Source organism: Oryctolagus cuniculus, chromosome 16, assembly GCF_051225735.1.
Source record: "Oryctolagus cuniculus isolate XC-2025 breed Fujian yellow rabbit chromosome 16, ASM5122573v1, whole genome shotgun sequence".
NCBI classification, from domain to species: domain Eukaryota; kingdom Metazoa; phylum Chordata; class Mammalia; order Lagomorpha; family Leporidae; genus Oryctolagus; species Oryctolagus cuniculus.
In genome coordinates, this window is record NC_142882.1 from 1093079 (window position 1) to 1118477 (window position 25399).

Genomic DNA, 25399 nt, shown 5'->3' on the forward strand with positions numbered 1-25399 from the left:
GCCGCCCTACAGCTCTGCTGCCCGCCCCCGCGCCCACAGAGGCCTGCGCGGGGCAGCAGGGCCTCCGGAGCCCGCGAGGATGCTGGGCTGAGTCTGGGACAGTGTGGCTGGGCCCGCCGTCCGGGAAGCCCCGCCTCCAAGGACACTGCTGGGCCGTGGGAGGGCCCTGAGGCCCGGGGGCGGGGCGGGGGCGGGGCGCCACGCCCGCGGCCCAGTGTCCACCCTCGCCCCGCCCCGCCCCGCCCCCAGAGTCCTTCAAGCTGCAGTACCTGCAGTTCCTGGCCTACACCAAGACACCGCAGTACAAGGCCGGCCTGCAGCAGCTGCTGCTCCAGGAGAAGGTGCGCACGCGCGCGGGGCCGGGGGCGGGGCCGGGCGGGCCGCAGGACCAGTGCGGGTGCGCGCCGTGGGGGGGTCCCCTGGGCTGCGCTCACCCCGCCCGCCCGCCGCCCGCAGGAGAAGAAGGCGCAGCTCGTGGGCACGGCGCGGCAGCTCCTCAGCCACTGCCAGGCCCAGAAGGAGGAGATCCGCAGGCTGTTCCAGCAGAAGCTGGACGAGGTGGGCTGCCTGCGGCCGCGCCCGTGCCCTGAGCCCTGACCCCCGTGTGTGCCCGCCCCGCCCCGCGCCCTCGGCCCCCCTGTCCCCGGCCCTGCGCGCCTGCGCGTCCCGGCCCTCACCCGCGCCCCGTGCCCTGAGCCCCTGTGTGTGCCCACCCCGCCCTGTGCCCTGAGACCCTCTGTGTGCCCGCCCCGCTGCGCGCCCCCGGCCGCGCCCGTGCCCTGAGCCCCCTGGCCGCGCCCCGTGCCCTGAGCCCTGACCCCCGTGTGTGCCCGCCCCGCCCCGCGCCCCCGGCCCTGCCGTCCGGCCCTCACCCCGCCCTGTGTTGCAGCTGGGGGTGAAGGCGCTGACCTACGACGACCTGATCCAGGCGCAGAAGGAGATCTCGGCGCACAACCAGCAGCTGCGGGAGCAGTCGGAGCAGCTGGAGCGCGACACCCGGCAGCTGCGGAGCCAGAGCCTGCAGCTGGTGCGCGCGCCCGTGCCCGCGGCCCCTCCCCCCGGCCGGCCCCGCCCCCGCGCTGAGCCCCGCCTTCCCCGCAGCTCAGGGCGCGCTGTGAGGAGCTGAAGCTGGACTGGGCCACGCTGTCGCTGGAGAAGCTGCTGAAGGAGAAGCAGGCGCTGCGCAGCCAGATCTCGGAGAAGCAGAGGCGCTGCCTGGAGCTGCAGGTGGGGGGCGGGGCGGGGCTGGGGCGGGGCCCCGGCTTCCTCCTGCCTGCGGGCGGGGCGGGGCGGGGCGGGGGCGGGGCCCCGGCTTCCTCCTGCCTGTGGGTGGGGCGGGGCTGGGATAGGGTCAGGGGCGGGGCTGCTGGCTTCCTCCTGCCTGCGGGCGGGGCTCAGGACAGCAGGCACCCACGCTGCAGCCAGCCCGCGTGCCCCTCTGCCGTCTGGCTCGGTGCGTGTCCCGCACCGCACAGGCCCGCGGGCTTGTTCAGAGCCGAGCAGTGGAGTGGGGGAAGTGGGGCGGCACCCGCCTCGCAGGGTAGCGGAGAGAAGCAGCTGGCTGGGCGGCGTGTGCACCGGGAGGCCGTCCCCCGACCACGCCCTCCCTGCCGGGCCCTGCTGTGGGTGTGGCCGGCCGGCCGGGCCCGTCCGGGGACCCCGGGTGCGTGCCCGTCCTGGCCCGCGGCTCACGGCTCACGCCGCCTCCCGCCGCAGATCAGCATCGTGGAGCTGGAGAAGAGCCAGCGGCAGCAGGAGCTGCTGCAGCTCAAGTCCTGTGTGCCGCCCGACGACGCCGTGCCCGTGCCCCTGCCCCTGCGTGGGAAAGGCACGCTGGGCCGCGAGCCGGAAGCCGACCCCGGCCGGCTGCACCTGGACCTGGACTGCGCCAAGCTCTCCCTGCCTCACCTGAGCAGCATGAGCCCGGAGCTCTCCATGAACGGGCACGCGGCCGGCTACGAGCTGTGCGGCGCGCTGAGCCGGCCGCCGTCCAAGCAGAACACGCCCCAGTACCTGGCCTCGCCCCTGGACCAGGAGGTGGTGCCCTGCACGCCCAGCCACAGCGGCCGGCCGCGGCTGGACAAGCTCTCCGCCCTGGCCCTGCCCGAGTGCGCGAGGCTGTCCCCCGCCAGCGCACTGCTGCGAAGGCACCCGGCCCAGGACCCCTCGGGGCCTGCCAGGCCGGCCGCCTGCGAGCCGCCCTCACGGTGAGCGCCAGTGCCGGGGTCTGGGGCGGTGGGGGGAGCCCGGCGCGGGCGCGCTCCCCGGGGACAGCGCAGGCTTCTCGCGCAGAGCCGAGCACGCCAGGGAGAACGGCGTCGCCTACCCGAGCCCCAGCCTGCCCGGCAGCGCCAAGCTGAGCCCTCAGGACCCGCGGCCGCCGCCGTCCCCGGGGGCCGTGCCGCTTGTGGGGGAGAAGAGCAGTGAGAAGGTGAGGCTCCCCTGGGCCGGGCGGGCGCCCCTCCCGGCCCAGCCAGCGCCAAAGCTGGAGGGGCCCACGAGGTGCTGGCGTGGGGGTGGTGGGGAGCCGGGCGGTAAGGAGGGGCTCAGCCAGCAGAGGGCGCTGTGGAGAGCAGGCTGGGCCCGCAGCGGTGCCGGGCCTGGTTCAGGGCCCTTTGCCCAGGGAGCGTCCCCCAGGTCCAGAGGAGGGGGGTCAGGGCAGCAGCGTCCCCCAGGTCCAGAGGAGGGGAGGGGGGGCTCAGAGCAGCAGCGTCCCCCAGGTCCAGAGGAGAGGCTGGGCTCAGGGCAGGAGTGTCCCCCTGGTCCAGAGGAGGGGGGTCAGGGCAGCAGCGTCCTGCCCGGGGTGCGGGCGCCCGTGCTGAGGCCGTGCGGGGCCGTGCCGCAGGGTGTGAGGGAGCGCGCGTACGGCAGCGGCGGAGACACCATCACCAGCCTGCCCATCAGCATCCCGCTCAGCACCGTGCAGCCCAACAAGCTCCCCGTCAGCATCCCCCTGGCCAGCGTGGTGCTGCCCAGCCGCGCCGAGAAGGTGGGTGTGAGTGTGTGTGTGAGTGTGAACGTGGTGCTGCCCAGCCGCGCGGAGAAGGTGTGTGTGTGTGTGTGTGAGTGAGCGTGGTGCTGCCCAGCCGCGCCGAGAAGGTGGGTGTGAGTGTGTGTGTGAGTGTGAATGTGGTGCTGCCCAGCCGCGCGGAGAAGGTGTGTGTGTGTGTGTGTGTGTGTGTGAGTGAGCGTGGTGCTGCCCAGCCGCGCCGAGAAGGTGGGTGTGAGTGTGTGTGTGTGTGAGTGTGTGTGTGTGGGGGGGGACTAGCTGTCCTGTGTGTGTGTGTGTGTGTGTGACTAGCTGTCCTGTGTGTGTGTGTGTGTGTGTGACTAGCTGTCCTGGGTGTGTGTGTGTGTGTGTGTGTGAGACCAGCTGTCCCGGGTGTGTGTGAGTGTGTGTGTGTGTGTGTGTGGGACTAGCTGTCCCGGGTGTGAGTGTGTGTGTGTGTGTGTGGGACCAGCTGTCCCGGGTGTGTGTGGGGGGGGACCAGCTGTCCCCGGGGGTGTGAGTGTGTGTGTGGCACCTGCTGTCCGGGGGTGGTCCCGGCGCCCTGTGGTGCCCCTGAGGGCAGACGCTGTCCAGGTAGAACCCTCACTGCCTGTGGTCTCCTCCCCTGTGAAGGGGAGCCTGTGGGGGGGTCTCTGCCTGAGGCCCTGCTGCCCTCCCCGCCCCGCCCAGCCCAGCCCCTGATGGGGGCAGCCGCTGCCCCCCTTCCCCCTCCCCCCCTCCCTGCCTCTTTTTGGAGACGCACTGTAGGAGGGCGGTTCCGGAGAGGAGACAGACCTTCCTTCCCCAGTGCTGCAGCGGCCGGGCCGGGGCCTCCCCATGGGCGCAGGGACCCCGACCTCCGGCCGTCTGCTGCCGCTCCGGGCGCGGTAGCAGGGAGCTGGGCGGACGAGGAGCCGCGGGGCCTGAGCCCGGCGTCCCCGATGACAGCTCAGACACGCCCCCCACGGAGCCCCGCCCACGGAGCCAGCGGGGTGTGGGGGTGTGGGGAGGTCGGCTGGAGCCCAGCCCGCGGCCCCTCCCCGCCGACGCGCCCTGCGTCTGTCCACAGAGGAGCAGCCCCAGCCCCGTGCCGCAGCCCCGAGACTCCGCGTCCACTCTCGACAAGCAGATCGGTGCTAACGCCCACGGCGCTGGGAGCAGAGGCCTCGCCCTGGCTTCCACAGGTACCGCCCCCGGGACGGGCGCCCGCACCGCCCGGCCTCTGCTGCTGGTCTCTAGTTCTTAAAGATGGGGTGGGCTGGCTTTTCACTCATTTGAAAGGCAGATTGACGGGGGAGGGGGGGGAGAGGGAGAGGAGGGAGAGGGAGAGGTCTTCCATCCGCCGGGTCACTCCCCCGGCGCCTGCACCAGGAGGGCGGGGCCAGGCGGAGCCAGGAGCTCCTCCCGGTCCCCTCGTGGGGCGGGGCCTGTGCCCTCGGCGCTCCTCGCCATGGAGCTGCATCGGAAGGCCAGCAGCCTCCAGTAAGGGCCGGGGTCCCGACAGCGGCGCCCCCACCGCCCCAGCCCTCTGGAACGTGGCTCGTACTGGGAGCACCTGAGGCCCCGCCCAGCTCCTCTGTGCCTGGGCAGCGGTGATGCCTGGCCCTTGCCCCTGGGGAGCCCCTAGGACCCCCAGCCCTGCCGTCAGCCGGAAATGGGCTGCCGCCGCCCGGGCGTGCCAGTGGCGTCCAGCTGCTGAGCCCGGGGCGGGGGGCCCGGCCCAGAAAAGGGCTTTTCCTGCTGGGGTCTGGGCCGCCGGCCTGGGGGCTTGGGAGGACACGTGACCCGGCCAGGGCCCAGCTCTGCACAGCTGCAGGGCGGGGGGCTGTCTGGCTGAGCCGTGCAGGTTTAGGCAGGAGCGGTGCTGCCTTGGTGACGAGGGGGCTGGAGTGCCCCCGGCAGCTGAACCCACTCACCCCAGAGCAGGTGTGGGGCCGGGGCCGGGAGCAGGCCCGAGGTCGCGGGGGGTCTCCGGGTAACCCCACTCCACGGTGCCCCAGGAACCTCCGGAAGCACAGCCGGGGTGGTCCCCCGCTCCCCGCCTCCGGGCTCTGGTGTCCCCTGTGAGCCCCCGCCTCCCCTGAGACCGCCTCTCCTTGCCGCAGGCTTCTACGCCGGCTCTGTGGCCATCACGGGGGCCCTGGGCGGGAGCCCGGCGCCGCTGGTCCCCGGAGTGGAGCTGGCTGCCTTTGACGAGCCCTGCGGCTCGGGCGGCCTCTTCGCGGCTGCGGGCTCCCGCAGCGCCACGCCGCAGCACCCGCCCCTGCTCGCCCAGCCCCGCACCTCCGGCCCCGCCTCCCCGGCCCACCAGCTCGCCGCCAGCCCCCGGCTCGCCGGGGCCGCCCAGGGCCTGCTCCCCGACACCGGCAAGGGAGACCCGCCCTGTGACGCCGGCTTCTCGGAGCCCGAGAGCGAGGCCAAGAGGAGAGCAGTGTTCGGCGTTGCGGCTGGGCCCGGCAGTGCCAAGCAGTCGCCCTCCAACAAGCATAGTCCTCTGACCTGCGGCCCCCGCGGGGACAGCGGGCAGGGCCACGGGCAGGACAGCCGCAAGCGCGGGCGCAGGAAGCGCGTGTCGGCCGGGGCCGGGCCGGCCAGCCTGGGCACAGGCACGTCTCCCAAGCGCCGGGCCCTGCCGTCCGTCGTGGGGCTCTTCACCGCGTCCTCAGGCTCCCCCCTCAACCTGAGCTCCATGGTGAGTGGGGGACGGGGTGGCCCCGGCCCCACGGCCCGTCCCCCGGGACTCCGGGGCAGCTGGGAGCCTCCGCCCGCTCCGCCCGTGTCCGCCCTCAGGTCAGCAACATCAACCAGCCCCTGGAGATCACGGCCATCTCGTCCCCCGAGAACTCGCTCAAGAGCTCCCCGGTGCCCTACGCGGACCACGACCAGCCGCCCGTGCTGAAGAAGGAGCGGCCCCTGGGCGCCCCCAACGGCGCCCACTACTCCCCGCTCACCTCGGACGAGGAGCCGGGCTCCGAGGACGAGCCTGGCAGTGCTCGGTGAGGGCGGCGGCTGCCCGCAGGAGCGCCGGCTTTGCTGGGAGGCGTGGGCACGGCCGTGGTGACGCTCGCGTGGCGGCGCCGTGCGGGCAGGACCTGGGACCGCGGCCCCCCGTGGACGCCCGCTGCTGCTGTGTGGACCTGAGGCCCGCAGGGCTCCCGGGCCCGGAACCCGCCGTGTGCGCCCTTGTGTCTGGGTGCCGCCAGGGCCCCCGCGCCGGCGCTGCTCTGTGTGCCGGCCTGCAGCCGTGGACCTGAGTGCGCGCCCGCGTTGGCTTTCCCGGGCGCCGCCTGCCGGCCGACCGCGGCCCTCGCGTGCTGCCCCGGCCGGCCCGTTCCCGCCAGGCCGCGGTCCCCCCCCACCCCGCGCTCCAGCTCGGCCCCTCGAGTGGGGCAGGCGCGTGTCTGCCTGCACCTTGCGGAGTTTGCTTGTTTCATCATAAAGATCTGTGTACTCGGAAGGCAGAGAGGAGAGGTCGTTCCAACTCGGTCCCAGCCCGGGCCGGCGCCGTCCTGGGGGCCCGCGTGGTGCAGGGCCCAGCACTTGGGCCTCACTGCCGCGTGCCAGGCGCGGGGACTGAGCCTGGGCCCTGGCCTGCCCTGGCCCAGCAGCCTCCGGGCGCCGCCCCACGCCGCAGCCTGCCGCGCGCGGCCTGGGTCGGTGCTTGGTTTTGTTCCTTTGGTGGCGAATGGCGGCCAGGTCCCGGGCGCCCCGGCCACGCGTGTCCTCTGCAGAGCGTGTCCAGATGCTTGGTCCCGCCCCCGCCCCGTGCCCCGCGGCCGCCTGTGCTGCGGGTGTCCTGTCCTCCATGCAGGGGTGAGGCCCGTGGAGGTGCGGCCGCCGGCAGCGCCGCGTGTGCCGCGGTCGCGGGCTCCTGCGCGGGCCCTAGTCCCTGGTAGAGTTTGGTGCTGCCGCTGACCCCTGCAGGGGACAGTGTGCCGTGTGCCTCACGGTGAGCTCACGGCGCTCGTGGCCGGGGGGGGCGTGGGCGTGGGGGCGGGCGCTCCCGGGGACCTGCGTGTTCCCGCGTGTGCGGGCTCGGCCGCTGAGTGCGCTCCTCTGCCTCGACAGGATCGAGAGGAAGATCGCGACCATCTCCTTAGAGAGCAAGTCTCCCCCGAAGAACCTGGAGAACGGTGGGTGCCGCGGCCTCGACCCTGCTCCCCTCCCCGGGCCGGGACCAGCGGCTTGCGGGAGCTGGCCCCGCCCCTCACGCAGCGGCCCCCTCGCTGGCTCCGCCCCTCACGCTGCGGGCTCCGCCCCCTCACGCCGCGGCCCCCTCGCTGGCCCCGCCCCCTCACGCCGTGGGCCCCGCCCTCTCACGCCGCGGCCCCCTGCCTTCCTGTCAGGTGGCGGCCTGGCGGGGAGGAAACCCACGCCCGCGAGCGAGCCGGTCAGCAGCGGCAAGTGGAAGTCCACCTTCTCGCCCATCTCCGACGTCAGCCTCACCAAGTCGGCCGACAGCCCGCTGCAGGCCAGCTCCGCCCTCGGCCAGGCCGCCCTGTTTGCGTTCCGACCGGCCCTGGACGACCCGGTGGCGGCCGATGCCAAACTGGCCGCGCACCCCAGGAAGAGCTTCGCCGGGTCCCTGTCGGGGGCCGACGGCCACAGCCCGGGCACCAACCCCGCCAACGGCTTCGCCCTGGGCTCGGGCCTGGCCTCGGAGCTCGGCCTGCACGGCTTCGGCGACGGCGCTTCCCTGCCCCACAAGGGCCCCTCGGAGGCCAACCCCTTCCTGAGCAAGAGGCCGCCGGAGGGCCTGGGCGGCCCGGGCAAGGAGCCGGGCGAGCCGGCGGGGCCCGCGGACAAGGCCGGCCCGCCGCACGGCAGCCGGGCCAGCAAGGCGCGCGACCGCGAGCCCGACAGCAAGAACGGCCACAACCTCTTCATCTCGGCGGCCGCCGTGCCCCCCGGGAGCCTGCTGGGCGGCCCCGGCCTCGTCTCGGCGGCGCCCTCCGCGGGCAGCACGGCTCCGGCCAGCCAGGCGCACCGCCCGTTCCTGGGCACGTTCGGCCCGGGCGCGCAGTTCACCATGGGCCCCATGTCCCTGCAGGCCAACCTCAGCTCGGTGGCCGGCTCGTCCGTGCTGCAGTCCCTGTTTGGCTCCGTGCCGGCCGCCGCGGGCCTGGTGCACGTGTCTTCCGCCGCGGCCAGACTCACCAACTCGCACACTATGGGCAGCTTCTCCTCCGGGGTGGCAGGCGGAGCCGTTGGAGGTAGGCGGCGGCGGCGCTCGCGGCGTGGTTTGCTTCCCGTGCAGGTGGTGAGCGTGCCGGCCCTCTCTGTCCACAAGGTCCAGGCCGCGTGGCGAGACGCGGACGTGGGCACCGAGGCTGTGCCAGGCTCGGCTGTAACGCGTCCTCTTGTTTTCAGAAGTGCACTGCGCACGTGGCTAGGCGGCCCGTGGTGCCGTGTGTGGCCCGTGAGCGTGGCCGTGGCCAGGCCGAGAGCCCTGGTGCCACCTGCCGTGGGCGCGGGCCGCAGCGTTGCGGCCAGGCGAGGTGCGGGCCGCCGCGGCCGCTCCTGGCTGGGTGCAGGCGGGCAGGTGGGCCCGGAGGGGCGGGGCCTTGCCCGCACAGGTAAGCCGCCGCCGCCGGCGCCCCGCTGCTTGCCGCTTGGTGCCTGCACCCCACCTCGGCGCTGCACCCCCCGCCCCTGCTCGCCCGCCGCCCCGCGCCTCGTTGAAGCCGCCTTTTTGTCTCCTGTCTGCAGGTGTCTTTAACCACGCGGCGCCTCCCGCCTCTGCGCATCCGTTCGGAGCCCGTGCCGGCAGCGGGGCCGTGTGTGGCAGCGCCGCGCTGGGCCTGGGCCCGCTGCAGGCGGCGGCCGACACTCGGCCGCCCCCTCCGCCTCCCCCGCTGCCCCCTCCCCAGCACCTGGGCCGGCCCCCCGCGGGGCCGCCCGCCGCCCCGCACGCCCCGCCTCCGCCTCCGCCTCCGCCTCCGCCTAACGTGGCCTTGCCTCCTCCCCCCGCGCTGCTGGCCGCTAACCCCGAGCCCGCGCTAATGCAGAGCCTCGCGCCCGGCCCGGCTAACCCGGCGCTTCTCGCCCCCGCCTCCGCCGCCTCCCTGCCGCCCGCTAACACCTGTCTGTCTGTCAAGCTCGGCCCCCTCCCGCACAAGGTCTCCCGCCCCTCCTTCACGGTGCACCACCCGCCCCTGCCCCGGCTGGCCCTGGCGCAGGCCGCGCCCCGCCTCCCGCAGGCCGGCGCCGCGGCCCCGCCCGCTCTGTGGGTTTCCCTTGGCATGCCGCCTCCTTATGCCGCGCGCCTCGCGGGGGTTAAGCCGCGTGCAGACCTTGCTTAGCTAGCAGTGCGTGTGTAAGGTAAGGCTGGAGCCGACCCGGCGCCCTCGCAGCGACCCCGCCGGGCTCTGCAGGAGGGCCGGGGTGGGCGCAGGGAGACCGGGCCCCGGGGCGTGGCCGTGCGGCCCCAGCGGGCAGGCAGTGGACAGGTCGTAGGCAGCCCCCCGAGGCCGGGTGGCAGGCAGCGAGGCAGCCCAGCCTGGGCGCCCGCCGCCGCATCGCTGCTGGGGTCGGCCGGGCCCCCCTCTGCCCTGTGCCAGAGGCGCGCGGCGCTGCCCACGTGGGCTCTGGCTGAGCGGGTGTCCGCGTGGCTCCGGGCCCAGCGCCCGGCACGTGGCGGGCCAGGCAGGCGGCCCAGAGGCGGCGCGGGTGGCAGCCGCAGCGTCCGCTGCCGCGGCCCCGCCCCCAGACGTGGCGCTGGCTCGCACGGGGCAGGAGCCGGGCTGCTGGGGTCGTGCTGGGCTCCAGGCCTCGCCCGGGCCTGGGGTGGCTGTGGCCGGCTGCCGGCGCGCAGGGCGGGGGCCGGGGCTGCTGCCGCCGCCGTGCCTGCGCCCGCCGGCTCCGCGCTCACGCCGCCGCCTCCTGTGCCCTCCTGCAGGTAACTAGGACTTCTACCTCAACCGCGACCTATGCAAGGACGGCGTGGACCAAGGACGCCGGCGGCGGGGGGGCGCGGAGGGACGGCGGCCCCGTGCACTGTGCGCAGCGGCCCCGACCGACGGACGCCGCCCGAGCCCTGCGGGGAACAGGATGAGCCGACGCGCGCCGGCCGCCCCTCGGTGCTGACCGCTGCAGCCCCCCTACCAAAGGCTCCCCCTCCCCTCCCCCTCCCCGGGGCTCGGCCGCGGCCCGCAGGGCGCCCGCCCGCGCGACAAGTGCATTACTGTCCCGGGCCCTGGCCCGCCCCCTGCCGGCCGGCGGCAGTATTTTATAGCTGGATGAGATTTGTACGTTCAGAGACGCGACGGCATCTATTTTTAGATTGTATGACGCACAGCGAACTTAGCGTGTACAGGTGTACAGCAGAGCAAGGGGAAATTCTATTTATTCAGTGCACACTGTGGCAGCAGCCCAGGGCCACTGTCCGCGCAGGGACCACTGGCGCGGGGCCTGCTCTGGGGGCGGCGGCGGGCGGGCCGGCCAGGACCCCGCCCGGCCTCCGCCCCTCGGCCCCGCCCCCAGCAATAGTGAAGTCTGAAGATGGTGCTCGGACCCGGTTCACGCCGGCCCACCCCCCTCGGTGCTCTTGGCTCATAGGTGCTGCGCCCCACGCCGGCCCCGGCCGGGGGAGCCGGGGGCCCCCCTCGGTGGACAGTAGCGACGTCACACACGCAGGTCCCCGGTCTAGAACAATGCACGTTCCTGAGACAAACACTGTACCCCCCGCCCGCCCGCCCGCGTGCCCGCGCCCGGCGGGGAGCTGACCGAGCAGCCGCGCCCAGGTCGAGCCGAGCTGCTGGGCGGCGGCTCCGCTCAGGAATCGGTCAGGTCGCCCCCGCCCCCGCCCCCGCCGGCGCTCCCCTCGTCTGCCCAGGACGGCGACTTATTTAACACCCACCCCCGTTATTTATCTCCCGCAGGACCCCGTCCTGCGCCCCCGCCCGGGCTCCGTGGTCGGCTCTGTGCTCACTGTCACGGCCCCCCCGGGGGTCGCTCTGCACTTTGTGGTCCCACCTGCAGCCGCTGTTAATAAAGAGACATTTTCACTTGAACCTGCCCAGTGCTGCTTCCTGGGGGCGGGGCCGCTGGACGCGGGGGTGGGCGCTGCAGGCTCCCGCCCCTCCCCGCAGGAAGTCCACCACCACCGGGATTGGAAAAAGGAGGCCCCTTTATTGAGCGCGGGGACCCTGGGGCTCGCCCCGGCCCGTTCACAGCACGGTCTAGCTCCGCTCTACATTCAGCCGGTCCAGGACGGCCGGTGCCGCGGGGAGGGGCCTCGCAGGGCGGGGACCCCCAGAGGGCAGCCCCCGCCTCCGCCAGGAACCCCTCCCACGCAGGCTCGGCCGGGCCGGGGTCAGTCCAGCGCGTCCAGCCCGGGCCCGGGCCCGGTGCCCGCCGGCCGCCCGTCGCTGGGCGGGCTGCTGATCTGGAAGCGGGCCTCCGCGGAGATCCCGAACTGCTCCAGGGGGTCCTAGGGCGGCGGGCGGGGAGACGCGGTGACCCGGGGCCCGGGCCGGGAGCCCCGCCCGCCCGGCCGGCCGCCCCGCCCCGCCCCGCACGCGCCCCCCGCACCTTGCCCGTCATCTTCTGGATCTCATTCCGGTAGAAGATGAGGCTCCTCCGCATGACCTCGTAGCTGCGGGAGAGGCCGTGCCCGCGGGGTCAGGCCGCCGCCCCCGCCGCGCCCGCCGCGCCCGCCGCCCCCGCCGCCCCGGCCCCACCTGGCCCTGCGCAGCGCCTCCGTCCACTGCCGGCACTGCTCCTCGCTGCCGCACTCGAACACGTACTTCCTCTCCGGGTCCTCCAGGAAGCCTGCGGGAGCGGCCGCTGTGGGTGCCCGCGCCCGCCCCGCGCCCGCGCCGCCCCGGCCCGCGCACTCACCGATGGAGAAGCTCCGCGCCTCCTCCTGGGCGACCCGGCAGCGCTCCAGCAAGAGGGCTCCGACGGGCTGCGGGCACACGCGCCGTGAGCGGGGCCGCCCCGCGCCCGCGCGCCCCGCGCCGCGCCCCGCCCCCGCGCCCCGCGCCCCGCGCCCACCTCGGCCTCGTCCGTGCGGAAGTAGAAGAGGAAGTTCACCACCAGCTTCACCAGGCGCCGCTTCAGCACTGCGGGCACACAGCGGGCTCAGGGCGGCCGCGCGCCCCCGCGCCCCCGCCCCGCGCCCGCGCCCGCGCCCGCGCCCGCTCACCGCTGCCCTTCTTGGGGCCCCGCATGCCCAGCTCAGCCGCCATCTCGGCCGGCTGCCGGGACAGCGCCTGCAGCTCCTTCTCGTTGTAGCGCATGGCGCCGGCGCTGCCCGGGACCGGGAACGCGCGCTGCTAGTTATGAGCCCTCTCGGCCGCCGTCCCCGCTCGCGCCAGAAAGATCCCAGGTCGCAGCCCCGGAAGCGCCATTGCGCCTGCGCGCCACGGGCGAGTCTTGCGCGCTGCGACCGCGGCGTGCTGGGGCGTGCGTACACGCCGGGCAGCCGCGACACAGCCGCGGAATAAAGTGGGTCTGAGGCGCAAGCAGGATCGAAGGACCGCCGAGCGCGGGCGGACGGGGCGTTACCGGTTCCCGCCCCCGCCCCCAAGAGCCGACGCGGGTGCGCGCGCGGAGCGCGTTGTGCGCAGGCGCGCCTCGGGCACGCGCATGCGCACACTCGAGGGCCCGTCCTCCCTCCGGAAGTGCTGCGAGCGCCCGCGCCGCGCGTGCGCACTGCGACGTCGTGGCGGCGGCTCCTGAGGCGGACGGCGGAGGCCTGCGACGCGGGGCGCGACCCACACGAAGTAGGCGCGGGGGCCATCGGGGCCTCGGGGCGCGCAGGGTGGGCTGGGGGCGCGGGAGGGAGGGGCCGGGGCGGGCGGCGGGCCCCATGGCGCCCCCGGCCCCCCGGAACTCCGCGGCGGGGGTCGCGGGGGTGGCGGGGGTCTCGCGTCCGTCCGGGGCGGGCTCCGGGGTCCGGGGAGCGGCCGCGGGCCTTCGGCTGCTCGGCGGGGCGGGCCCGGGCCGCGGGGCCGCGCGCGGGGGTGCGTGCCGGCGTTCCCGCCAAAAGCCGCCGGGACCCCCGAGGCCGCCCCCGCTGGCGCCTTTGTCGTCGTGGGGGTCGGTCGCGGGCGCCCGGGGGGCTGCGGGGCGTCCCGGGTGCGGACGGCGATGCGGCTGCGTCTTAGATTTCCCTCCCGCAAGCCTGCGTGCCCGGGGCCGCGTCTTCCCCTCGGTCCGCTGTCCGCCTGTCCCTTCGCGTGGCTCCCCCTCCCCCAGCCCTGAGGTCCTGGGTTCGCGTCCCGATGGAGGGACTGTGGGGCCGCCAGGGCTCGTGCGTGGACCGCGGGTGGGCCCGGGTCGCCCTGGGGTCAGCCGAGGGCGGCTCGTGCGTGGACCGCGGGCGGGCCCGGTAGCGCCCTGGGGTCAGCCGGGCCGCCCGCGCCGTGCCCGGAAGTCGGGGTCGCAGGGGCGGGGTCTCCTCCCGCCGGTCCAGTCCCCGGAGGCCGGGCCGGGCCGGGCCGGGTCAGAGCAGGTGCGGGGCCCGGGCCGGCAGCCGGGACTCGGGCCAGTGTCCGAATGGGGCCCGAGCGGCCCCTGCCGTCCACGGGGAGGCCCAGCCCTGGCTTAGGGGCATTGGGGAGTGGACGGCGGGGGGGCGCCAGGCGGTCGTCCGCGCCCCCGTTCTCCCCGACGCCCGCGGCTGGGCCCGGCGGCTGACACGGGAGAGCCCGCGTGGGTGCGCCCGGGAGGGGCTGGGGGCTGCCTCCTGGGGTCTCCGGCCCCCGCCGCGTCCTGAGGGCCCCCCCCGTCTGGGCTCCGCAGGCTTCTCCGGCGCTGAGGTCCGCAGGCCGGCACCATGGACTTCCAGCACCGCCCCGGCGGCAAGACCGGGAGTGGGGGCGTGGCCTCCTCCTCCGAGAGCAACCGGGACCGCCGCGAGCGCCTGCGGCAGCTGGCCCTGGAGACCATCGACATCAACAAGGTAGGCCCGCCCGCCCGCCCGCGGGGCGCCCCCGACGCCCCCGACGCGCCCGACGCCCCTGACGCCCCGCGCCGCTCTCCCCCAGGACCCCTACTTCATGAAGAACCACCTGGGCTCCTACGAGTGCAAGCTGTGCCTGACCCTGCACAACAACGAGGTACTGGCCGGCCTGGTACCCTGCCCCCGCCCCTGCCTGCCCCCGCCCCGCCCACCGGCCGGCTTGGCCCCCCCCTCCACCGGCCGGCCTGATCCCCCCCCTTCCCGCCCTGTCCACCGGCCGGCCTGATCCCCTCCTTCCCGCCCTGTCCACTGGCCGGCCTGGTCCCCCGCTCCTGCCTGCCACCGGCCTGGCCCCGCCCCCAGCCGGCCTGATCCCCCGCCCCGCCCCCGGCCTGACCCCCCCCCCCCCCCGCCTGCCGCTGCCCCACCCCCCCGGCCTTCTTGGTCCACCCTCCCGCCCTGTCCACTGTTCGGCCTGGTCCCCCCCTGTCCCCCCCCCCGCCGCCTGCTGCTGCCCCGCCCTCCTGCCTGCTTGGTGCCCCCCTCCACTGGCCGGCCTGGTCCCCTCGCCCCTGCCTGCCACCGCCCGCCCACCGGCCTGGCCCCGCCCCCGGCCTGATGTCCCGCCTCCTGCACGCAGGGCAGCTACCTCGCACACACTCAAGGGAAGAAGCATCAGACCAACTTGTGAGTGCCCCCCGCGCCCCCCGGCTGTGACACGGGGGAGGGCCCCTTGACCAGCCCCAGGGCCCCGCCCCTCACCCCCCCCTCCCGGCGGGAGCCCAAGGCCGGGCAGGGGGGCTCCTGCACCTGCGCCCGTGGCCTTGGCCTGGTGTGGAGGACCACAGCGCCCGTCTGCCCCGCCCCAGGGCCCGGCGCGCGGCCAAGGAGGCCAAGGAGGCGCCCGCCCAGCCCGCGCCCGAGAAGGTCAAGGTGGAGGTGAAGAAGTTCGTGAAGATCGGACGCCCCGGCTACAAAGGTGAGGGGGCGGGGCCGCCCGACACCAGCCCTGGGTGGGGGGGGGGCAGGAGGGGACAGGCGAGGCAGGTGGGCACAGAGGGGCAGGCGGGGCCCTGGGCACGGAGGGGCAGGCGGGGCTGTGGCGTGGGGCCCTGGGCCGGCCCTCTGAGCTGGGACCTGGGCCCCTCACCGGCCCTGGTGTTGCAGTGACCAAGCAGCGGGACACGGAGATGGGCCAGCAGAGCCTGCTCTTCCAGGTGGGCGGGGCCGGGGGGGGCCGCGGGGTGGGGGGGGGCCTGCACGTGCCCGGGCGCCCCTGACACTGCCCGCCCGCAGATCGACTACCCCGAGATCGCCGAGGGCATCACCCCCCGGCACCGCTTCATGTCGGCCTACGAGCAGAGGATCGAGCCCCCGGACCGGCGCTGGCAGTACCTGCTGATGGCCGCCGAGCCCTACGAGACCATCGCCTTCAAGGTAGGGCCGCCCCCCACCCCGGCCCGGGCCTCCTCGGCACCAGCTCCGCGCCCCCTCCCCACCCCGGGACCCACGGCCGCCCCTCCCCCCCCAGGTGCCCAGCAGGGAGATCGACAAGGCCGAGGGCAAGTTCTGGACCCACTGGAACAGGGAGACCAAGCAGGTGAGCCCCGCCCCCACCCGGCCCCCTCCCCCACCGGGGCAGCCCCGCTGAGCCCACCCCCCCACAGTTCTTCCTGCAGTTCCACTTCAAGATGGAGAAGCCCCCGGCCCCGCCCAGCCTGCCTGCCGGGCCCCCGGGGGTGAAGCGGCCCCCGCCCCCGCTGATGAACGGTCTGCCCCCGCGGCCACCCCTGCCGGAGTCTCTGCCCCCACCCCCACCCGGCGGCCTGCCCCTGCCCCCCATGCCCCCCACGGGGCCCGCACCCTCGGGGCCCCCCGGGCCTCCCCAGCTGCCCCCTCCGGCCCCAGGAGTGCACCCCCCCGCCCCGGTGGTCCACCCCCCCACGTCTGGGGTCCACCCGCCAGCCCCCGGGGTCCACCCCCCGGCTCCCGTGGTGCACCCCCCGGCTCCTGTGGTGCACCCCCCGGCTTCTGGGGTGCACCCCCCTGCTCCGGGGGTCCACCCCCCAGCCCCGGGGGTCCACCCTCCAGCGCCAGGGGTCCACCCCCCAGCCCCCGGGGTCCACCCCCCAGCGCCGGGGGTCCACCCTCCCCCAGCGGCTGGAGTTCATCCTCAGGCCCCGGGGGTGCACCCGCCCGCACCTGCCGTCCACCCCCAGGCCCCAGGGGTCCACCCAGCGGCCCCCGGGATCCACCCCCAGGCCCCGGGGGTCCACCCCCAGCCCCCTGGCGTCCATCCTGCGGCTGCTGGGGTCCACCCCCAGCCGCCTGGCGTCCACCCCTCCAACCCCGGGGTGCACCCTGCTGCCCCCATGCCCCCAATGCTGAGGCCCCCGCTCCCCTCCGAAGGCCCGGGGAACATCCCTCCCCCTCCCCCCGCCAACTGAGAGGCCCCCCGCCCCCGAGCCTGGTCCTCTGTGCCCCCCTCCCCACCTTGGTTTATTAAACGTTTTCTAGGGCCTGAGTGGACGCTGTGTCTGGGGAGGGGTGCGGGGGTGGGCTGGAGCCTGAGTGGCCGCTGTGGGGGGGCTGGGGCTTGAGTGGACCATTGTGTCTGGGGGACTCGGGGGAGGGCGGGGCTGGGGCCTGAGTGACCGCTGGGGGAGGCTCAGGGAGCCCGTCTGGCCGCGCTGCCCGCCCGTGTGCAGAGGGGTTCCCGCCTGTGTCTGGGTCTGGCCGCGGGGTCCAGACGGAGGCCTCTCAAGGACACGGCCCCGCGATAGGGACAGAGGCAGCCCTGAGCGGGCGTCTCCTGCCCACCGGGAGTGCGTGTCCCCAAGGCCACCGGGGAGACGCCCCCACGCTGCCCAGACATTCCTCCCTGGCCCATAAAAGCCGGCCTCGGGGCCCTGGCAGCACCGCCATGCCGGGTCTGCCTCTCGCCCTGCTGCTGCTGCTGCGGCTGCTGGCCCCCGAGACCCCCGGGGCGGGGGCGGGGGCGGCCGGCAGCGCGGGCCAGCTGCTCTTCGGCCAGGACTGGGGCTGGCCAGCGGGCGGCCCGCGGGAGCCCCTGTGCCTGGTGACCCTGGGCGGGGCGGCCCTGCGGGTGGTGGGGGCCCCGAGCGGCCACGAGACCGCCTTCCTGGAGGCCGTGCGGGGGGCTCGCTGGGGCCCCCGCGACCTCGACACCTTCGGGGTCTGCAGCCCCAGCCCTGCGCAGGCGGCCGTGCCGGCGCTGCGGCGGCTGGCGGCCCGGCTGGGGGAGCCGGGGGAGCTGGGGGCGCCGCGGCTGTGGGTCCTGCACCTGGAGGAAGGTAGGTGCCCGCGCCCCCGCCGTCTGGAGGGGGGCGCGCGGGGCGGGCCTGGCTGACGCGCTCAGCGCCGCCTGCCCTGTGCAGTGACCTGGGAGCCCACGCCCTCCTTGAGGTTCCAGAGGCCCCCGCCCGGAGGCGCCCACCCGCTGGAGCTGGCGCTGCTGGTGCTGTACCCCGCGCCCGGCCCCGCGGTCACCGCCAGCGGGCCCGGGCTGCCGGGGGCCCAGGTGACCAGCGGGTTGCATGCGGCGGTCCCCGGCCCCAGGGGAGGGGGCGGGGGTCTTCCGAAGGCCTGTGCGTCCGCGGCTGGCGCCCAGGGCATGGGCGGGGGGCGGGGGGGGCCGCGGCAGGTGCCCCGCCCCAGCCTGCCGTGCCCCGCCCCCGCAGAGCCTCTGCCCGACGGCGGACACCCGCTACTCGGCGCTGGTGGTGGCCCAGCCGGCGGAGGCGTGGCGCGGCTCTGGGCTCTCGCTGACCCTGCGGCCCCGCGGAGACGGTAGGCGGGGGCGGGGGCGGGGGCGGGGCGGCCGGCGCGGCTCCGGGCCCTGAGCCGCCGGCGTCTCCGCGCAGGGCCCCCCCTGAGCACCGCCCAGCTGCAGGCGCTGCTGTTCGGCGCGGACCCCCGCAGCTTCACGCGGAAGACCCCGGCCCTGCTGCTGCTGCCGCGGTCCCCCGCGCCACTGCCTGCGCACGGCCAGCTGGACACGGTGCCCTTCCCGCCGCCCCGGTGCGCGCAGGCCCGAGCCGGGGACAGGGAGGTGGGCGTGGCGCCGCGCCGCCACTGCCCCCAATTCCGCTCTCTGCCTCTGCGTTCCAGGCCGTCCCCGGCGCCGGAGGAGCCGCCGCCCAGCGCCGACCCCTTCCTGGAGACGCTCACGCGCCTGGTGCGGGTGCTGCGGGGCACCCCGGCGCGCGCCTCCCCGCCGCGCCTGTCCCTGGACCCCGGAGCGCTGGCCGGCTTCCCGCAGGGCCCGGTCAACCTGTCGGACCCCGCGGCACTGGAGCGCCTGCTGGACGGCGAGGAGCCCCTGCTACTGCTGCTCCCGCCCTCCGCGCCCACCGCCAGGGACCCCGCCCAGCCGCAGGACCCCGCGTCGGCGCCGTGGGCCGAGGGCCTGGCGCGCCGCGTGGCCGCGGAGCTGCAGGCGGCGGCCGCCGAGCTCCGCGGCCTCCCGGGCCTGCCGCCCGCCGCCGCCCCGCTGCTGGCGCGCCTGCTCGAGCTGTGCCCCGGCGACCCCCGGGCCCCGGGCGGCGCCCTGCGCGCCCTGCTGCTGCTGAAGGCCCTGCAGGGCCTGCGCAGCGAGTGGCGCGGGCGGGACGCGCGTGGGGCGGCGCGGGCGCAGCGCAGCGCGGGGGCTGCCGCCGCCGCCGCCGCCGGGCCGTGCGCGCTGCGTGAGCTCAGCGTGGACCTGCGGGCCGAGCGCTCCGTGCTCATCCCCGAGACCTACCAGGCCAACGACTGCCAGGGCGCGTGCGCCTGGCCGCAGTCCGACCGCAACCCGCGCTACGGCAACCACGTGGTGCTGCTGTTGAAGATGCAGGCGCGCGGCGCCACCCTGGCGCGCGCGCCCTGCTGCGTGCCCACCGCCTACGCGGGCAAGCTGCTCATCAGCCTGTCGGAGGAGCGCATCAGCGCGCACCACGTGCCCAACATGGTGGCCACCGAGTGCGGCTGCCGGTGACCCCCGCGCCAGCGCCCCTCACCTATTTATTCGCACCCAATAAAGACGAGCGAGCGAGCACGGCTGGGGTCTCCGTGTGTGTCTGGGAGCCCGTGGGGGTCCCCCCGCCTGTCCCCGGGCCCCCAGGCTGCAGGTGCTAAGGAGGCGGCGGCCGCGGCACTGGTTTTATTTTTCAGGAGTGGGCACGGCGTGCTGGGGCGCGCGCTCAGTCCCGCCCCTTGCCCGCGCGCGGCTTCTGGCGGCCCGGGAGCCGGTCCTCGCGGTCGTGGCGCCGCGGCGAAGCCCGGGCCTGCCTCTTGCTGCGCCCGGGGTCCCTGGAGTCCCGCGCCCACGGCCCACGGCCCCCTTCGCGCGTCTCCCAGCGCCGGGGGAGGGCTTCCCGGGGCTCCTCGGACTGCGGCCGCGTCCTCCGCGGCCTGGTCCTCCGCGGCTTGTCCTTGGGCCCTCGGTCCACGCGGGGCGCGTGCTTCTCGGCGGCCTCTGCGGGGGCTCCTCCGGGCTCTGCCTCCGCCTCGTCCACAGCCCCCAGGCTCCCTCTGTCCTCCGCCTCCGCCGGGGGCTCAGGCCGTGCAGTGGCGGGGGCCAGGACGGGGGGCTGCGGCTGCCACGGGGACATTTGGGTCCTGAGGTCAGCGCCCACCTCCCGGGTCCCGGCCCGTCCTCCCGCGATCACTCAACGGAGGATGCTCACCAGAGGGCGCCACCGGTTCCTTCCTGGGCAGGCTCGGTGGGACCCACGGCTCGGGGACGGGCGCTGGGGCTGTGGGCTCCCCAAGGACAGCATCTGGGGGACCCCGGCGGGAAAGCGAGTCAGCCAGGGCGGGGACACGCCGGCGACCCCTTCTCGGCCCCCCAGCCCAGGACAGACGTAGGGGGCCTGACTCCCAGGGTCTTCCTGCTTCCTGTCTTGGGGAACAGGAGCACCCCAGGGCCGGAGTGGGGGCCCCCGAAGCCCACGGCCACGTAGGTCCTGGGCTCCGGTCTGGAGGAAGGGGGCGGGCGCGCGCTGCTCCAGGCCGGGGGCGGGGGTTGGGGGGGACGTAGGCCAGGAGCTGGGGTGGGGGGCGGGCGCGCGCTGCTCCAGGCCGGGGGCGGGGGTTGGGGGGACGTAGGCCAGGAGCTGGGGTGGGGGGCGGGCGCGCGCTGCTCCAGGCCGGGGGCGGGGGTTGGGGGGGACGTAGGCCAGGAGCTGGGGTGGGGGGCGGGCGCGCGCTGCTCCAGGCCGGGGGCGGGGGTTGGGGGGACGTAGGCCAGGAGCTGGGGTGGGGGGCGGGCGCGCGCTCACCGCGGCACAGCTGCAGCGCCGAGCCCAGGAGCGCCAGCAGAGCGGCTAGCACCAGGCACGTGTTGAGCGACGCGGCCCCCCAGGGCAGCTCCTCGCTGGGCGCCGGCGGAGGCGGCGGTGGCGGTGCGGCCTGCGGCTTCCTGCGCGCGGGGGCGCTGCGGGAGGCTGCAGGGGCAAGTGGGTGGGCGCGCTCTGATCTCCACGCACAGAACACCCCCCCCCCCCGCTCGGCCCTGCCCTCTCCCCGCCCCCCGCATGCCTGCTGCAAACCCACTGCCAGCTCTCGGTCTGTCCCGCCCGGGTCCTGGGGCGCCCCTGGCCGCGGGCTCCTTGTCCGTCTTCTTGGGTCTGGCGTCCACGCCGCTCCCTGCCCCCGGCTCCCGAGAGTCCTGCGGGAATCGCCCGTGCTGGTGCTTCCTCGGCCCGTGCATGACCAGGAGCGCGCGGAGGGAGCTGACCCCAGAGAAACCCAGCCCCTGGGCGTCCCACACTCCCAGGACCCCAGCTACTCACCGGGGACCAGCTGCTGGAGTGGGCCAGCCCGGGAGACCCTGTGGCCGGAGCAAGGGGGCAGATCAGGGTGGGAGGGGGCACCGCCAGACCCCCCCCCCGGCCCTGCTGCAGAGACCCGGCCACAGAGGACCGCACTCCGTGGCTCCCGGGAGCTCACCCCCTCTGCTGACCTAGCACCCCCGCTTTTCCGGGGCTCCTTAGACCCCCAGGCAGGGCAGGGGTTGGGGCCGCAGCGTGAGCCCCCCCCCCCCCGGGCAGAGCCAGGCCTCAGGGTTTGCCACGGGGCTGGCTCCACGCCGCCGGCCACGCACCTGCAGCCTTGTCTTCCGGGGGCCGCCCTGGGCAGGGCTCAGCCAGGACAGAGAGGTCCTCGCCAGCCGGGCAGCTGCCCAGGCCTCCGTCCGGCTCCTCCAGGGTTGTCATGGGGACAGCGGCGGGGCAGGGCCGCCGGGCAGAGTGGGCCACGGGGAGTTCCTGCGAACCAACCCAGCCCTGCGTCTCGTGCGGTTGAACTCGGTCCCTCCCCGTCGGCCCCCACACCTGCCCAGAGACCCCCGAAACACACAGCAGCGAGTCGGAGACCAGCCCCGGTCAGCTCCTGTTCTCTGAGACCAGGGCTATTTTTAGACGGTGCCCACGGCCAGCAGGCCAGGCCGGAGGGTGACCCAGCCCCGCCGTTGCCTGGGCTGTGGATCCCCCGTCTTGTCCTGGGAATCCCAGGGGCTCTGAACCTGCCTGACTCGGGCCGCGGCAGGTCAAGCCCCCCCCACTATCCCCCAGGGCTGCCCCGCCACCTCTGCTCCCAGATGCCGGATGGGGAGACAGGTACAGAGCCGCAGCGGCCGGCGGAGGCCACCACACTGACTGGACCCACCGCTCTGCTTCCCCGGGGTCCCCACTCTGGGGACGCCCACTGGGGCTCTGAGTGGGGAGGGGCTGCAGCCTGAGGGGGGAGGCCCAGAGCCCTGCAGCGTCTTCCTGCAGCTCCCGCCCCAGACCCCGAGAGCCCTCGGCCGCCCCCAGCCCCTCTTGCTCCACACGCTGCGCGGGGCCTGGTGCTCTGGGCAGACCAGGAAGGTGGCCCCGGACTGACAGCTGACAGGTGTCGGGGGACAGCTGAGTGGGACCAACGAGAGGGCCGAGCCGAGGCGGGGGAGGCTGGCAGGAGGAAGCTGCCGGGAGGGTGTCCCTGCCGAGAGGGGCCCCCAGGTCCCCAATTCCCCGCAGCAGGCAGCAGGGACCTAAGAGCTCCGAGTGATGAGGGGCCAGTCCACTGTCCCCGGGCCGCCCTCTGGGGCAGCTGCAGCTGGGGGCAGACTCCTGGAGACTCCCTGGAGGAGGGGCCGCCTTCCCCCACGCCTGTGGGAGCCTGGGCTGTGCCTCCTGCTCACTGGAGGAGCGATACCACTGGGTGGCCGGCTCGGCCACAGGGGCAGGACGTCTGAGCCACGCCCACCACACCCGCAGCACCAGCCTCCTCACCTGTGCTTGGGTTAAGATCTGAAAGGCAGAGAGGGAGGAGGGGAGAGAGAGAGAGGGAGGGAGGGAGGGAGGGGGAGGGAGAGAGAGGGAGGGAGGGAGGGGAGAAAGGGGGGAGAGAGAGAGGGAGGGAGAGAGAGGGAAGGGAGGGAGGAAGGGGGAGAGAGAGGGAGAGAGAGGGGGGGAGAGAGAGGGGGAGAGAGAGAGAGAGGGAGGAAGGGGGAGAGAGAGGGAGGGAGGAAGGGGGAGAGGGAGGGGGAGAGAGAGAGGGAGAGAGAGAAGGGAGGGAGGTAGGGAGGGAGAGAGGGAGAGGCCTTCCATCCGCTGGTTCACTCCCCAGATGGCCGCAGTGGCCGGGGTTGGCAAGGCCAAACCCAGGAGCCCGGCCTCCCCACGGGGTGCAGGGGGTTTGTTGGACAAGGGACACAGCGTGGCTAGACCACAGAGACCCACGCCATCGCAGGAGCCGGGACAGTGGTGGGGAGACCTCCCTCCCGTGGGAGCCCGCCCGCTCGTGGGTCACTGGCCCAGGGGCCGCTGCTGGCCCTGCCCCTCCCTGCCCTGCGGGCGGCCACCCCAGTGCAGGCGGATCCCAGCCAGCGGCCGCCCCCACGGGGAGCCACCAGCCCGCCCCACGGTGGTTCACCACTGCAGCCCAGGGCCGGTCCCCCGACCCAGAACCTTCCCGTCGCGGCCACGCAGGCTGCTCAGCCCTCCTGCTGCTTCTGTTTCACCTTCCCTTTGTGGGGGCAGTTGCCCCATTCCAGAATCTCCACACTGGGCGCCGGCTCCAGTCCCGGCTGCCCACTCATCCCAAGCCCCCGCTGTGGCCTGGGAGAGCAGTGGAGGACGGCCCAAGTCCTGGGCCCTGCACCCGAGACCTGGATGGAGCCTGGAGGAAGCTCCTGGCTCCTGGTTCCGGATCGGCCCAGCTCTGGGCCACTGCGGCCATTTGGGGAGTGACCCAGCGCCCCTTTCCCCTCTCTCCTCCCCCTCTTTCTTCCTCTCCTTTCCCTGCCCCTTCTTTCCTTCCTTCTCTCTCTCTTTCCTCCTTCCTTTCTTCCCTCCTTCCTCTCTCTCTCTCTCTCCCTCCCTCTCCCCCTCCCTTTCTCTCCCTCTCTCTCTCCCTCCCTCCTTCTCTCCCTCTCCCTCTCTCCCTCTCTGCCCCAGACAGACAGGGAGCAGGGGCATGCATGGGCGGGAGCCCTGGGCCTCTCGTGAGGGCGTCGGAACGTGGGAAGCAGAGAAGGGAGACACGGGCGCTCTCAGGGTGAAGAAGCACCTCGCAGTGGAAGTGACCAGAGGCCTCTGAGGAGCCCTGTGCTCAGGCGCTGGCTGGAGGGGCTGGGCCGTCTGGTTGACGCGCGGGCTGGCAGGCTGGCGGGGTTTGTGGGTAGATCGGGAGTGCTGGGAGCAATGGACCTTGGGCTCCACCGCCAAGCCCCTTCCTTTCTTTTCTGCCCAGGTCCCAGAGGCCTGGGGGAAGGGACGGAGCTGGCTTGCCCAGGTCACAAAGTGTCCCTAATTTTGCTGACAAACATGAAATTTATTGAAAGGCAGGAGCAACGGAGAGGGAGTGAGGGAGAGAGGGAGGAAGGAGGGAGGGAGGGAGAGAGAAAGAGGGAGAGAGAGAGAGGGAGGGAGAGAGAGAGGGAGGGAGGGAGGGAGAGGGAGGAGGGAGGGAGAGAGGGAGGGAGAGAGACAGAGAGGGAGAGAGGGAAAGGGGGAGAGAGAGAGAGGGGGAGACAGAGAAACAGGGAGAGAGGGAGGAGACAGAGAGAGGGAGAGAGGGAGGGAGGAGCAGAGAGAGGGAGGCAGGTCCACCGCCGGTCACTCCCCAGACACCACAGCAGCTGCTGGGCCAGGAGCGGGGAGCCCCTCCGGCCTCCCACTGGGGGCAGGGACCCCTGCCCTCAGCCTGAGGGACCCATGCCACTGGCCGGTCCAGGATCTTGGGAGCCAGGCAGACGCAGAGGTGTGGGGGCAGAGGCCCCAGGCCCTGGCACAGGAGGACCCCGCTCTCGGGAGCTTCGTTGGGGGTTGGGAAATAGCGAGGCTGGAGTGACCCAGACCACGCGGCCCCTTGTGCCTCAGCGGCAGAACAGCGCCCTGCTTGGGAGTGGCTGCCCAGGGGTCTGGGGGCACCCGGACGCTCCCCAGCTCCACGTGCCAGTGCCCGCACGGGCTCCAGCCCTGTCCCGAGCACCAAGGCAAGCAGGAGCCAGGGCTGGCCCTGCACTTCCTGCGAGACCGAGGAGGCCTGGCTTTCCCGCCTGGCCCCGCCTGGCTCAGCCTGCCCATGGCACTGGTGATGAAGGCCTCTTTGTCGCTGGAATGAGCGAACACATGGCTTCTGTGACCCCTAGGGGTGCAGGTTATGCCCTGCTGCTCACCAGGCCAGAAGCCTGCGGGCTCTGGGAGGGAAGTGACGCATGGCCTAGTGCTGGGCCTGCACCGCGTGGGGACCTGCAAGGGAGTTCTTTGCTCCCTGATCAGCAGCTCCTGCCCTTGGTGCTTATCCAGCACCCATGATGGGAGACCTACCTCAGACTTTAACTCTGAAATAAATACATCTTCAAGTGATTGATTAAGTGAATTAATTAATTAATAGCAAACGGAAGCCACGGAGCAGAGCGGCCCACCAGCTCCCCGCCGGAAACGCGGACCCCGGCCCACACAGCAGGAGCCGCTGACTGCACAGCCGGGAGAGGAGGACCCCGGCCCGCACAGCCGGGACGCGTAGACCCCGGCCCGCACCGCTGGACCCCGGCCCGCACAGCCGGGAGAGGAGGACCCCGGCCCGCACAGCCGGGACACGCAGACCCCGGCCCGCACAGCCGGGAGAGGAGGAACCCGGCCCGCACAGCCGGGACACGCAGACCCCGGCCCGCACAGCCGGAGCGCGGCTGCGCCTGGGGAAGGCAGGGAAGTGCCCTGTTTGCCCGGGAACCCGCGCCCCGCGCCCGGGCAGCGTCTGCGGGGGACCCCCGCGCCCCACTTCCGGATCTATCCGGCACGAGCGAGATTTTCACTCAGGCCCCAGATTCAGGGCAAAAGCTTCCCCGATTCGGACGCCTGCGCCCTGACTGTTTTCAAGGGCGCTGGCTTCCGCCCGAAGGCCGAGCCGAGCGACGATTATCGATCACTTCGGAAAACCGCCGTGGGGGAGGGGCGCGGCGAGGCGGCGCCCGCGGTGAGGGACCCTGACGGGGGCCGCGGGGCCAGGGC

General features: G+C 74.6%; 5 protein-coding genes across 10 annotated transcripts in view; 3 read left to right on the plus strand and 2 right to left on the minus strand.

The window, feature by feature from the left end:
• DOT1L (DOT1 like histone lysine methyltransferase) overlaps positions 1–11001 on the plus strand; it is a 41028-nt gene extending 30027 nt beyond the window's left edge. For 3 of the 5 annotated variants that reach the window (XM_070058552.2, XM_070058548.2, XM_089315261.1), the window contains 13 exons: positions 250–341; positions 457–558; positions 890–1027; positions 1102–1227; positions 1717–2207; positions 2293–2431; positions 2846–2989; positions 4059–4173; positions 5095–5681; positions 5780–5985; positions 7058–7122; positions 7336–8202; positions 8699–11001. In XM_070058552.2, the coding sequence (XP_069914653.2) occupies positions 250–341; positions 457–558; positions 890–1027; positions 1102–1227; positions 1717–2207; positions 2293–2431; positions 2846–2989; positions 4059–4173; positions 5095–5681; positions 5780–5985; positions 7058–7122; positions 7336–8202; positions 8699–9291 (3665 nt within the window). In that variant the 3' untranslated portion in view covers positions 9292–11001. The remainder of the gene's footprint in view (positions 1–249; positions 342–456; positions 559–889; positions 1028–1101; positions 1228–1716; positions 2208–2292; positions 2432–2845; positions 2990–4058; positions 4174–5094; positions 5682–5779; positions 5986–7057; positions 7123–7335; positions 8203–8698) is intronic. The other 2 variants (XM_070058549.2, XM_070058557.2) reach the window with 2 other exon arrangements.
• Positions 11002–11099: 98 nt separating this feature from the next.
• Positions 11100–12539, minus strand: PLEKHJ1 (pleckstrin homology domain containing J1). Its single transcript, XM_070058563.2, has 6 exons — positions 12138–12539; positions 11987–12054; positions 11831–11897; positions 11671–11761; positions 11522–11585; positions 11100–11420 (listed from the first exon to the last, which is right to left on the minus strand). Exons 1-6 carry the CDS (start codon positions 12229–12231, stop codon positions 11304–11306), a joined length of 501 nt encoding a protein of 166 aa, XP_069914664.1. The 5' UTR covers positions 12232–12539; the 3' UTR covers positions 11100–11303.
• A 38-nt stretch (positions 12540–12577) lies between these two features.
• On the plus strand, positions 12578–16422 carry SF3A2 (splicing factor 3a subunit 2). Its single transcript, XM_070058560.2, has 9 exons — positions 12578–12717; positions 13739–13898; positions 13984–14055; positions 14539–14585; positions 14768–14877; positions 15066–15115; positions 15195–15335; positions 15430–15498; positions 15566–16422. The coding sequence occupies exons 2-9, from the start codon at positions 13773–13775 to the stop codon at positions 16343–16345; spliced, it is 1395 nt and encodes a 464-aa protein (XP_069914661.1). The 5' UTR covers positions 12578–12717; positions 13739–13772; the 3' UTR covers positions 16346–16422.
• A 107-nt stretch (positions 16423–16529) lies between these two features.
• AMH (anti-Mullerian hormone) lies at positions 16530–18957 on the plus strand. The gene is made up of 5 exons (XM_070058559.2): positions 16530–17212; positions 17297–17439; positions 17600–17708; positions 17783–17939; positions 18030–18957. Exons 1-5 carry the CDS (start codon positions 16822–16824, stop codon positions 18892–18894), a joined length of 1665 nt encoding a protein of 554 aa, XP_069914660.2. The 5' UTR covers positions 16530–16821; the 3' UTR covers positions 18895–18957.
• Positions 18958–19044: 87 nt separating this feature from the next.
• Positions 19045–21283, minus strand: JSRP1 (junctional sarcoplasmic reticulum protein 1). Of its 2 annotated transcripts, XM_089315264.1 has the most exons (6): positions 21004–21283; positions 20693–20730; positions 20439–20568; positions 20180–20344; positions 19573–19678; positions 19045–19517 (listed from the first exon to the last, which is right to left on the minus strand). In XM_089315264.1, exons 1-6 carry the CDS (start codon positions 21113–21115, stop codon positions 19100–19102), a joined length of 969 nt encoding a protein of 322 aa, XP_089171390.1. In that variant the 5' UTR covers positions 21116–21283; the 3' UTR covers positions 19045–19099. The 2 variants fall into 2 exon arrangements, with proteins under 2 accessions (XP_089171390.1, XP_089171389.1); XM_089315263.1 differs by having other exon boundaries at positions 19383–19678; positions 20454–20568.
• Positions 21284–25399: the final 4116 nt, after the last annotated feature.

What these genes read in the sequence shown, in the direction of transcription:
- PLEKHJ1 (XM_070058563.2), bottom strand. Translation starts at nt 12,231, where the DNA reads ATGCGCTACAACGAGAAGGAGCTGCAGGCGCTGTCCCGGCAGCCGGCC. An exon ending in GAGGCGCTGCGCAGGGCCAG is followed by an intron (nt 11,586 to 11,670) that starts GTGGGGCCGGGG and finishes CCTCTCCCGCAG; the next exon opens with CTACGAGGTCATGCGGAGGA. An exon ending in TCCAGAAGATGACGGGCAAG is followed by an intron (nt 11,421 to 11,521) that starts GTGCGGGGGGCG and finishes CCGCCGCCCTAG; the next exon opens with GACCCCCTGGAGCAGTTCGG.
- SF3A2 (XM_070058560.2), top strand. Translation starts at nt 13,773, where the DNA reads ATGGACTTCCAGCACCGCCCCGGCGGCAAGACCGGGAGTGGGGGCGTG. An exon ending in AGACCATCGACATCAACAAG is followed by an intron (nt 13,899 to 13,983) that starts GTAGGCCCGCCC and finishes GCTCTCCCCCAG; the next exon opens with GACCCCTACTTCATGAAGAA. An exon ending in ACGAGACCATCGCCTTCAAG is followed by an intron (nt 15,336 to 15,429) that starts GTAGGGCCGCCC and finishes CTCCCCCCCCAG; the next exon opens with GTGCCCAGCAGGGAGATCGA.
- AMH (XM_070058559.2), top strand. Translation starts at nt 16,822, where the DNA reads ATGCCGGGTCTGCCTCTCGCCCTGCTGCTGCTGCTGCGGCTGCTGGCC. An exon ending in GGTCCTGCACCTGGAGGAAG is followed by an intron (nt 17,213 to 17,296) that starts GTAGGTGCCCGC and finishes TGCCCTGTGCAG; the next exon opens with TGACCTGGGAGCCCACGCCC. An exon ending in GTGCCCTTCCCGCCGCCCCG is followed by an intron (nt 17,940 to 18,029) that starts GTGCGCGCAGGC and finishes TCTGCGTTCCAG; the next exon opens with GCCGTCCCCGGCGCCGGAGG.
- JSRP1 (XM_089315264.1), bottom strand. Translation starts at nt 21,115, where the DNA reads ATGACAACCCTGGAGGAGCCGGACGGAGGCCTGGGCAGCTGCCCGGCT. An exon ending in TGGCAGTGGGTTTGCAGCAG is followed by an intron (nt 20,345 to 20,438) that starts GCATGCGGGGGG and finishes TTGCCCCTGCAG; the next exon opens with CCTCCCGCAGCGCCCCCGCG. An exon ending in CCCTCTGGTGAGCATCCTCC is followed by an intron (nt 19,518 to 19,572) that starts GTTGAGTGATCG and finishes CGCTGACCTCAG; the next exon opens with GACCCAAATGTCCCCGTGGC.